At 41.3% G+C, this 13,077-nt stretch overlaps 1 protein-coding gene across 1 annotated transcript in view; it reads right to left on the bottom strand.

The window, feature by feature from the left end:
• Positions 1-13,077, bottom strand: part of STK32A (serine/threonine kinase 32A) — a 30,416-nt gene that overhangs the window by 7,187 nt on the left and 10,152 nt on the right. The window contains exons 5-7 of the mRNA XM_032196946.1: positions 11,833-11,870; positions 4,685-4,774; positions 990-1,087 (exon numbers count right to left, since the gene is read on the bottom strand). Of these exons, the coding sequence (XP_032052837.1) occupies positions 990-1,087; positions 4,685-4,774; positions 11,833-11,870 (226 nt within the window). The remainder of the gene's footprint in view (positions 1-989; positions 1,088-4,684; positions 4,775-11,832; positions 11,871-13,077) is intronic.

Here is a 13,077-nt window from a genome sequence, read left to right as displayed (position 1 = left end):
TTTATTATGGCTGTGAGTACTAGAATACTTAACAGCATTTCTACTTCTATCTTTGGAAATAATGCCATCAAGTCAAAAATCAATGTGATGAACAGTCCTACAATTTGTTTAAATTTACAAATAGAAAATTCACATATTATATTAACATTTTTAGAGTTACTCAACAGTTCAGACAAAAGTGTCCTCTTAATGTGTACTAACTTGATCACTCACAATCTGTTCTTTATATTTATCACATATATTTTTAGTCTTTCTGCAAAGATTGATTGTAGGGTATCTTTAAAAAGTGTTTGCTCTTACTGAAAGAAGTCTTCTAGCCTCTCAAGATTTTAAACCACCTTTTGCTTAGAAGAATATAATTTAAAAAAAATTATTCAGCTTTTTACACAACAGTTCCAAAACAGTGATCTCATCATTTGTCTACCAGGCCACCAACCTTACCTAGGTTAGAAGCAGAACATTGACACAACAGGCATGAATTGTACCTAATTAATAATTTACATGTTGTGGTTTGCTTTTGCTAAAACTGCTCAGTCTTATCGCAAAAGCAACAAGATTATTATTATTATTATTATTATTATTATTTATCTTATATTTATTTATTTATTTATTTATTTATTTATTTATTTTTCTTGCAGGATGGGAGTTCAGAGTCAACTATATTACAGACCAAACTTAAGGATTTCTCACTAGTTAATCAGATGGATCCACTTTTCTTGAATAGTCTGTGCCAATTGAGAAGTCCTTGGACACTGTGAGGAACTGTCACAATGAGTTATTCTGTATTGCAGTGTTTTTCTCTCTGAGCTCTTAGCTGTGATCACAAAAGCTCTGATGAAGATTTTGTTTCTGCTGCCTATACTGTAATAAACTTTAAAGCATTGAATTTAGCTTGGAACTTTCATCCCTGTTATAAGGTATTAACCTTCCCAAGAGAGTGCCTTAAGGAAAGAGAGGACAGACAGCAACAGCAGCCGTGTGCGCCGTACCCGGGCTCTGAGCAGCTCATAGGCAGTGATTCCTAGTGACCACCAGTCCACAGCGAAGGAATAGCCGGTAGGTTTTGTGGAGTTAAACATTTCAGGTGCTGTGAAATACAGAAAAGAGATCATTTGCCTTGCTGCAATCTACAGCGGAAATCAGCAGCACAGAATGAATACCTCGTCCAGTGACACAGAGAGCATCCCTGCTATGCTGCGTAAGACATAAATTAGCATATTACCCATTACCACATTGCTGATCACTTCTGTGTTTTTCTTCAAAACAATGGTATGTGACTGGTAGATTGGCCCTTTACCAAAGTACTGAGGGGGTGCACAAATTTAAGCATGGCTTCCTTGCATCAGTTAATTGTTTGGTCTTTGTCAGGCTTCACAATGGCTGTCTCAGTCTTGCCGTGCAGAACGTTGCAATACTGAGGAACCAAGACCAGAGGAGACCAAGCACCCACCTGCAAACCACCCGACCCTGCACCATGACAAGGGCTGTGCGGCACATTGCTGCTGCTCCCTGCAGCTGGATGCGAACACCTGCTGATCCTGTGACCTGCTTTGCTCTCAACACCGTGCTTCAGGACAGAGATGGCATCTGACTCAGCTGACAGCACAGAGGTTTAACCCAGATATTTGCCTGCCCTGGAAACAGGCACACTTTGAAATCTTGACCCTGCTGCCTAACTACAGGTACAATTAGCATGGTATGAAACATTTTCTGCTGTGTTAAAACCCAAACAAGCATTTCAGGTCCTCTGAGCCTTACTTTCCCTACCCGTGAAATGGGACTGAATGATTTCTACTCCTAATGGACTGTTGCAAAACTGTGATGTGTGCAAATGATGGGGTGGCCTTGATAAATAGGTGTGCCACCACCAGTGTGACTTGAATATTCAACAATGATAAATACAATCCAATTTATGTTGATTACAGGATGCTTTATGTAACTCCCATAACCACTTAGAGATTTACCAGACCCAGGTAATTTCCTATATCATATAAAGCACTAAAACCGCTCACTGCTCTGGTGCAGAGTGCTTCCTATGCTGCTGTGCTCCCAGTCTTGTGGTATCTGAGATCCCTATAGCCCCAGCACATGGATCTCCTCAATGCTCCTCTGTTCTCAAAGACAGAGAAGAGTAAGTGACTTTTTCTGCCACGGTGCTTGCCCATTGCTCCATAGTAAATATGCTCCAGAATAAGGAATAACCCTGATTCTCTGAATCTACGCATAAAATTGGACTGAATATCTTCTCACTTCCCTCAGAAAGCCTCTCTGCTCTTCAGCTAGTGCTTAGTAGATGTCCATGTTTGAAAGCTGTTCCCTTCCCACTCATCTCTCTTTGCTCATATTTAAAGTACTTCCATCTGGTAGAAACTAAATGCAGCCCCACACAGTGAACGGAAGCAGCTCTTTAGAAACATTAATATGCAGCATAAATGTAGACATAGTGTCAACTGCACCCTTGGCGACAAAAAGCAAATTTTAACTGAATGAAGCCTAAGTACCACAGCCTTTTAGGAGGAAGCTACCATGCTAATACAAAGTGAATGGAGGCACAGGATAAAATACTCCCTCTCTTCCTTAGGTAATAAATTTCCCTTTTGAGATGAAGGGGAAAAAAATACTGTACTTTATTTTGTGAGTGAGAAGGGAGGCAAGAACTACTCTAAATAAAACAAAAGTGAAACCAGGGAGCAGTAATTTCCTTCTGTGCATGTTTTCCTTTTTAAGATGATTGCACCAGGTGATGCAAAGGTGAGAGGTCACTTTGGGGCTTCTGATGAAAAGGAGAATGCTGGGTTCCTCCCCTTCCCTCAGGGATCTGGCTTTGCAGTAGCTGTATGGAGGTCTTGATATTTAGGTCTGGCAGATGGTCTTACTCTGTAAGAAAGCTTTTTGTTTTGTATTTAGTGCTAGCTGTATAGAAATCCTTCTGAGTGGTTTTGTTTCATGTAGGAATGTCACACTCGTGCTTTACCTAATATGAAGACTTTTATGTGTGATGTTTGTACAAGAGCTCTTTTTGCATTCACTCAGGACATTTCTCTGCAGTTTGTTTCCTGCATGCTTCAGCCTTGATTCATCCTAGGTAGGTCCATATTGTTCCGCTTTATGTTTACCAGCTGTGCTTGTGTGGTAAGTATCCAGTGGGTCTTCTACTACCTGAATAGCCAGCTTCACTGGTCTGACTAGTAAGCAAGCCTGAGTAAGGTTCCTATACTCCTATTCTAAAGGGGAAAATAATAAGAAGGATTTTTTTAAAAATTATTTATTTTTTATTGAGTAGTAGGGAAACAAGGTCTGTTCAGGGAGCAAGCACTGTGTGTCTTTCTTCCCTGCATGCGTACTGATCTGCTCACAAAAACTCTTCCTACACCTGGCTCAACACTGCAGTGGAGCAACTGAGTGCTCCAGAGCCACCTTGCCCCAGAGGACATCCCTTTGTGCACCCTGACAGCTGCCAGAGCAGTTTTCCTGCCTGGGACTAGTTCCATGCCATTGCCTGGAGGTTAAAAGCTTCATAAAAAATGCAATTTTTAGAAATCAAAGAAAGAAGAAAGGGAGGGCTTGTAACCATAACAACCAACCTGGCTACTCGGATCCGTGGGGACCTGGAGGCTGGTGCCCAGCTCCCACAGTGAGAGCACTAGCTCCATGTGCCGCAGGTGGCTGCCTCCATGGCCCTGCAGAGCCGTGTTGGGGCTGCAGGGACTTGCTTGGAACAGCCAAATCCCATATTAACAACAGAGGGACAATGGGAGAAGTTTTCAGAAAGACTGAAATACAGGTTCAGCATTTATCTCCCTGATGTGGTAGCCACATTTGCACCATCCGTGCCTCCTTTGTGCAGATGAGGCTTTGTCCCTCACCACTGTGCTCTGGAGCCCCTGCACATTGCCCTGCTGGTATCTGGCACATGGAAACAGCAAGTTCCCATCCCCTCACCACTCCTAAGCAGAGGGTGAAACTAATTCTTAAAGCAGCTAGCTTATATAAAAATGCAAATTATGAGTCAGTGATGCAGCAGTGTAAAGCTTGTATTCAGTCCCTCACTAAATCAGTACAAGCCTTTGTGCTTCATTTCCCTTCTCAAAGGTAGTAAGAGCGTTTCATCCCTAACAGAAAGAAAAAAAGAGATCTGTGGAAATAAATGGGTTGCCCAGGGTGGTGTCACTGTCCCTGGGGTATTCAAGGAAAGGTTGGATGTGGTGCTTAGGGACGTGGTATAGTGGGTGATATTGGGAGTAGGGTGATGGTTGGACCAGATGATCTTGAAGGTCTTTTCCAACCTGAATGATTCTATGATTCTACTATTTCATGACTTGGCACTGCTTGTGACATGTTCTGAGATCCCAGGCATGTAACTATCTTAATTTATCATCAAAACTAAGCTGTACAGCACGGTACAATGCTGCTAAAATTAGTGTTTGTAATAGGCTTGCTTTGTTCAGCTGTGTGAAGTTGGTGCCTGCCACACCTCGTCCAGCTGCATAGGGGTGTGGGGGGGGTCCTCTGCAGCACTAGCTGGGTAGTTTCTCATGTCACACAGATGTGTGTCTTTTGTTACATACCAGGAACAAGAATTCAAACTTGCATCACAAAGGGCTTCAGTTGTATCCTGCTGCAGCTGACAAATCAGGCCCATAAGATGGCAATTCAAGAACATGTAATTTTAATCAGTTCTTACCCATATATGGCTTTGTGCCGGCAATTGTGGAAACTTGCATTTCTTTAGTCAGCATCGTGGCAATATTGAAATCAGTGATGTGCACGTGTCCTGAAAGAGAGGTTAATGTGTAAGCAGATTTGCTTTAATTTTATACAAGAAATAGCCTTGAATCAGAAGCTTACAGTAAGATACTCCATGGAAAGGTATTTCCAGAAAAAAAATAAATCTGGTGCCAGAAGTTACAGAAAGTATTTCAGCTTACACGTTGCTTACAGATGTATCTTGTTAGATGAAGTATTCCCTTTATTTGTTCTCCAGAGCAAAAAAGATTGGAGTTCTCCAACTAGTCACCTAATAATGATTGTTTTTTACAAAATTTTGGGAAAAGGGAACTTACCTCTTCTTACCAAAAAAAGTCAATTTTATTTTTTTTTTAAATCCCTGATATTTTTGAGCAATAAGAATGTGATATTTTTTAGCCTATGTTATATCTCGATTTCTTATCTCATGAGTTCTGTGCTGGTGTAAAACGATATGCTACCAAATCGTCTCTTCTGATGAAAGTCATTCTAAAGGGAATTTCCCAACCTTTCTCATTTATTTCTATCCTTAACTTCATAGCTTCGTTTCTGTGCTGCTGGGAGACTTTTTTTTTTTTTTCTGGGCTCAAATTCTAACCTGTTTTAAACTGTAAGTGGTTGGAAGATGAAGAGAGGAAAAACAGTTTTATAGACATTATATACCATGTTTGTAATCTCTTCAGTGATCACTTCAGAGTAGTTTAAGAATCAGTAATCTTCTGTTCATAGAACCAAGTGACCTTTAATACATCAATAATGGAAACAGTTACTGCAGGCTTGAAAATAAAATGTAATTTTCAGGCAGAGACTTACTGTGGTTTTGGTTTGGTCTGTGAAAGGACATGGAAGTACTAGCACAGTAGCACAACTGAATGGTGACTGCCATGCAACATTGTCTTGAACATCACCTATTTATGCCCTTGATGGGAAATTGGGACTGGTGTACGATGTGGAAAAGCCCATATGAGAAACAGAAGTCCAGGGTTTCTGTCAGTTAGCACTTCCTCGCTTTGCACTATGTACGTTGTGCAATACACATCTGCCAGCACAGAGAACTTCAGCAGGTAGGTATTTATCTGCTGCAAATGTAAGAGGGGTGACCAGCATAAAAGGACAGAGATGTGCAGTCTGAGTGTAATGAGAGAAGAAAGAAATGAAGCAGGAAGTGTTACAAAACTAGAGGAGAAAAAACATTCTCATTTATAGTCTGTAAATGTAAATTTATCAATGCTTATTTTTTAATATAGTAACTTTAGTATAGTAGTTATAAAATAGGCACCACTTGGAGAAAGAAAAAACAAAAATCAAACTAAAAACAAAACAAAAACAGCCTTGAAGCATCAGCTTATGCTGTTCAAGAAGCCCAGTGTCCTGCTGGACAGAATGGGGCTCCCTGACTGCATCCCAGGCTGGTGACTCTGGCTCGTGCAGGGCGAGGACCTGCCTCAGAAGTGGCTCCCAGCTAAGCTGATGGCTGGAACCTAGGGGAGCAGCAAGTGCTAAGCCTATGCCCAGGAAAGGGAGGAATGGAAGATGTGGAATGGGTCGCAGCAGCAAAACCACATGAGACTTCTACAACATGCTTTGTCTGCACAGCCTTCATCAAGGCTGCTCAAAGCACAGCACCCTGTTCCCAATGTTTCCATGGGAAGCATGTTTTATTGTGAGCAACTACTGTCTTTCTAAAGCACAACTTCAGCCTTTTCAAAGCTGAGCTAAAGATAACTACCTGACATGTCCTATTCTGCAGGAACTAGCAAGCATCATCCTCTTAAAAGGACTAGTGAGAAATCCTGCAGGATGAACTCTATCCACACCTGTTGGTGCACTGATGCTGCTTTCTGCCTTCATAATTGTGCCTCCTGGCACAAGTCAGCTTATTTTAATGATGTTTGCATTTAGAGAGGATTTTCCAGTGTTTCCAAGTAGGGTTAGCAGTGGCTTTCTAGCTACTTGCTCTTTGTTGATCCCAGGTACTAAGCACCTCTTATTTTTCCTCCTTTGAGGATGTTCTCAGAATGGAACAAAATATATATTACAACAAGCAAAAGATCCTTGCACACGAAATCATTAATATCCCCTTATAGGGTAGGAATGTTTTCTGTTATCACTGCTGCAATATGCACAACTGCTGCTTACAAGCTGAAAAGGAAATAAAAAGAGTAGATGTGATTTGCAGGGATATGAAAGGAAATACATCCTCCTAGCTCATCTGATCATTTACTTGGTGGTGGTGGTGTTTGTTTGTTTGTGAGCACTTAATTTGTTGCTGCTTATTCCCTAAACTCGTATCAGTGAGCAGACAAATTATGTATAGCCGTAAGGGCAATCAATACAAGGCTGACTTCACTGAAGTGAATTTCTTTGAACCTTGTGGGTTGGTGTAGCCTAATTCTTCTGAATAAATGCTGATAGTCTTTTCTTCTTCCTGACCTCATGCATTTTCTCTTAAGGCACTGAACCTGTTTGTTCCTGGCAGAGCTGGACTCGTTATCAAAACCATCAGAAGTGTTGTTTATTGAATTTTGCAGACTCATCACCCTCCTCTGTAATAACAGGGGGTGGCTGAATTGCAGTTGTTTCCTTTACCACAGAGAACAAATGAAAGTGGCTCTTACCGATGGAGATACTATGACAATGCTTTCCTCAGACATTAGCTTCAGCAGCTAGAAATTCGCTTCTGTTTAATTTTCTTAAGTAAAATGACATCACCTTCATATGGCTAAAAGTTGATGCTTTGGTAGTGAGCACCTGTTATTTTCTCCAGATGCTGTGAAGCATTTAAGGAAATCTTTACAATTCGGCCTAGATATTTTATGTGGGAACAGTGATACCAATTTGCCTGCTGCAAGCATCTGATCTAGCTGGGAAAATTTGGGAAACAGTACAGTTCGTGATACCACCTAAAAAGACTGTATTGCATCCATTGCTCCTGCCTGTGTCTCTTCAGTGATAGGTGCACAGTGTGTAAAACACTGGAGCCCCCCTCATCCCTCTGCCCAATTAGCCACGGTCAGGGTGCAAAATGTACCCTAGTGCAGGCACAACCAAACTGTGTGTCTGGCAGCTCATAGCACAGGTGTGCACACAGGTGCAGCTTCTCTACAGATGTTCTAGGAGTGGGAACAGATTTCTGTCAGGACCAGCCTGCTGCGCATCATACAAATCGGGGCACAGTCAGTGTCTAGCTGTATGTCTTGAGGGACAAGGAGCACCCCTTTGTCAGGCACCAGCCTCCTGCCTTGCACAGAGCCCTGGTGTGCACAGCTCCAGGCACTGCTGCTGGGCATACATGGGGCAGAGGAGACCTGTATTGTAAAGATCATGCCTCAGCCACTGAACTCCCACCACCATATCAGCATCTGGCAAAGATGAACACATCCTTCAGCCCCTGCCAATGAATTTATCATCCGGCTTTTCAGCAGTTTCATGTTCCATGATTAGGCTGTCTCAGAACCAGAAAAAGACATGTAGTGCTCACCAGGATGGCTAATCTGCTAACAGCCCCATCTAGGTCAGACCTTTCTCTGCACCCATGTGCTCATAGGCTGTTAGTCCCACCAACACATAGATTTCCTTAGTAAATTTGTGATGCTTGTCAGGATCAAGTCTGAAGGAAAAAAGAAAATTTGAGGTCCCTCTGGTTAACCATACAAACTGCTGGAAGACCATGTGTGGGATGAGCATGCCTCTCACATACTGTCTTTCATTGCTTTACAGAATCACCCAGGTCCTTGCTTCCTTCACTTGCCAGAAAAGAAGGGGCATCAAAACACTGGGGAGTAATTGAAAGAAAAGGAATGCTTATAATTTTCTTGTCTGAATATGTCCTCTCTGTCCTTGCATTGTTTTTTCTTTCATCTCTGTCTCTCATTCCACTTTGTGGGGAGCTGTTTTGATATATATGAATCACAGAGACTTATTAAGAATTTCATATTCTAAGCATAAATATCCCCTTCTCTCAATGTATCCTTTAAATGATACACTTCAAATAAATCACAAGTTTTTTAAACTAGCCCAATTGGGAACATATGAAATCATGCCCTTTAGACTTCAGGAAGAAGGCTCAGCGTGGTGTGATAAGGCTGAACATTACGTTGCTGAACTGCAGCATTACAGGCCAGAGGGGACTGGACAAACAGAGACATCAGCTACTGGTAGACAAGAGGGGAATGCTGGGTTCTGATGTTGAGCTTTAGGGTAAAACTCTAAGCCTCATGTTTTCTTGAGTGCTCAAAATCTCTAAGTGCATCCAGTTTCTAAATAACATATTATTTCCATGTAGTGCCCTGTTATGCATTAGGGCAAATAATTGTTATTAAATTTAGCATCTCTTACTACATAATTCCTTCACCATTCTAGAATACCTTTTGTGGAGGAAAAAAAAAATGGTTTCTGTAAACTTAGATAACATTTTAAAGAATGTGAAACTAGAGATAGTAAATGTTGCAGAGTATGGGGTCTCTCAGAATGTGCTGTAACTTAATTGAGGTTAGAGAGCAAATGCCACAAATTAAGTCTCTGGGACCTGGCAGTTAAGCTCCTATTACAGCCATAAGCTCCCATCACATTCCTGTTGCCGTGTTGGCATGAATTCACTCATTTTAGCTCTGCTCTAGAGATCCTTTGGGTAGTGGAATAAGAAATAATATTGTGCAAAGCCACTACAAGGTTCCTGAAAAAAAAAATATCTTGATTTTACTAGAGATATAACTGAGTTTTTCTTCAATTTTATTAGACAAAGGACCTGGCCCAAACCTCCTGAGGAATTGGTCACTATTCCTGGAAACTGCCATCTGTTATATTCTTTTATTCCCAGGTGAGCTGTGCTGCCATTGAGCCAAATTGATAGACTTACCACTAAAGGAGGAAATCACTTTGTGCTTGGAATGACTGTTGAAGGTGGTCATCTACTGAAGATTTTTTCATTTTGGGACTTGATTCAAATCTCTAACAACTGCTTTATTTATTGTGCAGAAAGACATTTCTCCTATATTCTCCTTTACTTATGGCTCACTTCAATTTCTTAGCTGAAATTGATAGGGTACTACAGAATGTCACTGACCAGATAGACAGAGGCAAACACATCAGGTGTGTGTTATGTTTGTGACAGTCAGCAGCAGGGTGATATGCCAGTCTGTGAAATCATGAGAAGCACTGGCACTGTCAACAGTCTGAAACACCCTCCTACTCAAAGGCTAGGTGGTGTGTGCAAGGGCTCCTTTGTCCCTGTCAGCAGTCAACACCAACAAAGAGGGCACTGCACTTTGCAACAGACACAAAAGTCTTCCACTCATAAGCATGGGATGTGAAGAGTGACAGCAGGGGAAGGCACTTCACAGCTGGAAGGTGGGCCAAAGGGCAGAGCTGGAAGGCAAGAGGAGTCAAGAGATGAAAGACTGGAATCTGACTGTTGAAGGCTTTCAGGTGTTTTATGCTCTGAGGGGACTGGTCTCAATCAAAAACATTACAAAAACCGATTAGTAGATTGCATGTGCTTTCTGAAAAGTTATGAAAGCCTGGTGAAGGAAGAGGAGAGGGAATAGGGACCTGCAGCTTTGTTCCATAGGGAAGGAGACACAAAAACAAGCTCAACCTGAGGCTAAATGTAGATAAACATACCCTGATAACAGCTGCTCAGGGGACAGAAGTCAAACTGTGTGCACAAAGCTTTCTGTATGCATGAGAGAACACATCTTTGGGTGAAGATGCAGCAGGAAAAGAAATAGAACAAGAAGTCATAGTCAGAAGGACACTGAAGTCAGGGGTACAGTCACAGAAAATAACTCTGAAAACTCTGCAGCAGACAGTTAAAATATCTGTGACTAGAGAATAGGCTCAGAAATCAACCCAAATTGCAGTGTCATTACGGAGTTTTGTAGACGATGTGCTGCTGAGCTGAATGCAGCTGCAGAGGCATGCAGCACCTCTCTTCCCTTTGTTCTTCCCGCTTTGGCAGAAGGCTGACCTACATTCCAGTGGCTCCCACTCAGGTGATCCTGCAGTTCGTGGGGGAAGCTGCCCAGGGTGCAGGGCCCAGCCCAGCACATCCTGCCCCAGCAGACACTGCCAGCCTGTGCTGGGAGCAGCTTTGCTGACAGCTCCTCAATAAATAATGAAAGTAGAGGTCATATGCGAAGCTACTAGAGCCCGGGCTCAGGTGTTCCTGGCAGGCCTAGTTACACATGTGAACTGTGTCAATTCTGCAAGAGCATCAGGATCCACATTAAAACCTCTGAAATGATAATACATTAAGATACACTGCACTCCTGTACTGACATTTTCTCTTGAAGTGGCTTACTGTCATTGCTAATGAAGATTTCTCACAACAAAACAGTTACATGGATTTTCCAGAAAATAATCAATGACAAAATGCTTTTTTAATGACCTAAAAGCTGATAAATATCAGAACAACTCTTCATGGTGGCTGCTTTGCCAGGACACAAAAAGTGTCCAGAGATCACACAAGACTATAGTAAGGGTTTTTCCTGAGACAAGACTAAGCGAAGATTTATAGCAACACCTGTAATATACCCAAGCCCATACCTTCTCCAGAGCTCCCTCTGAAAGTCAAATGCTTTAGGAAGAAGAAAGTACCTGAATGAAGATGATCTGTTCAACCATAATGCAATCTGTTCATGAACATACATTACATACAGTCCATAACTGCATGTACATTTGCATTCAAATGATTACATTTCAAGTAAATTTTAAGCAACAGCAAAGATCTTAAAATAAGGTTTGTTAGGCAATTGACCCCAAGTAGCATGGAATGCATCAAACCTGCCAATGACTTCTAGAGATGTTTTTGAGTCAGTCAGAGGAGGTGTTGATTAAACACTAATGCACCCTTAGAAATAACACAGCAATGAGGGGTGCATAATGCCCTGAATGCACACAATGCTGCTGCTCAGAAAGTAAAAGACATAAACACAAAAGGATATTTTCTGTTCCAAACTGCTTGTGAACTGAGAGAGAAAGCAACACAAAATGAGGAAAACAGCAAACACCTAAATTTCAGCATGGACATACTATTCCTGTCTCTACCTTTATGCATATGCATGACCACAGAGAAGTGGCACTTACCATGCTCATCCAGCAAAATGTTGTCAGGCTTGATATCTCTAAGAAAGAGGAAAGACGAAACTGCCATTAGCTTATGGAAGTGATATGAAACAAGGCTGCAGATACTTTATGAATACCCAAGCTCTAGAGGGACCTACTTCAATTATGCCCTAGAAGGTTCTTTGCTCGGGTTCTTCAGCTCTAATGTTTCTGCAAGGTTTGATTTCAGATATGATAAGAGAACAACTAATCAAGCAATAAAAACAGAAATGAAGGTACAGTCATATAACTGAAGTGTAGTCTAGCTGCTAGCAGCACCTGCTTCTGCAATGCTACAGCTTATTTTTATTTTATTTTTTTCTTCTAATTCTGCTTCAGTACTGTATTGAAAGCTGTTCCCCATGTATTCAGTAAAAATCAAATGTTGGAGCAAAGTAAACAAATGGCACCTATTGTCCTTACTGCATCATGGGAGTCCTTTAGCTGCAGGTGAAACAATAGAGCAACATAACAAGGAAGATGCTCCTGTGTCTAAACAAGATATTTCTTCAGTGATGGATAAAAGCTTCTGCTATGAAAGGTGCAAACACAGGAAGGATCTTGACAAAAAAAAAAAACGTTGTTCACCTGTGGATGTACTGACCAGCACCGATCTAAGCCAAACATACAAAAAGCTGCAGCAATCACATCTGGACTTTCTGTTTCATTTCTATGGAAGAGTTTTCACATTTGCATCCTGAATTAATTTTCTACCCCAGAAACAGCTTTTTGAGGAAAATACCTCAACTACTTTGTGTGATGGCTTGGAAATCTCATGGGCACTGTTATTAATACTAACTGTAAAACCTTCTTGGCCAGCTATTAATGTATATTTTTCATACTCCATTATGAAAAAAGTTATTTTTCATAGAACAGTGACATTTGACATAAAAGTGTTTCTTCTTCTCTAAGCAAAAGGAAGCTATTTGGAGTAAATTGCTAATTCTGAGTTTTACATTCAAAGTTCAACTACTTTTATTAATTTTCATGTAAAATAAAAACAAACCCCACCAACTTGCCTGAAGCGTTGCCACAAAGCGTTTGGCAGCTCTGTGCGCTTTCTTGCGTTTTTGGTGGTTTGAGAGTAGTAGGGTTTTAGCTAGAGACATTGACTCAGTAACTTCGAACCACATTTGCCATAATTCCCAAAATAGTGCTCTGAAAGTTGCAGAGGGCAGTCCAGATTGTACCAGCATCCATGTTTAGAGATGCTCCAGTCAGAGATGC

This window comes from Aythya fuligula, chromosome 14 (assembly GCF_009819795.1).
Source record: "Aythya fuligula isolate bAytFul2 chromosome 14, bAytFul2.pri, whole genome shotgun sequence".
Classification (NCBI taxonomy): domain Eukaryota; kingdom Metazoa; phylum Chordata; class Aves; order Anseriformes; family Anatidae; genus Aythya; species Aythya fuligula.
The sequence above is the reverse complement of the archived record's forward strand: the minus strand, read 5'-3'. Positions and strand labels throughout refer to the sequence as shown.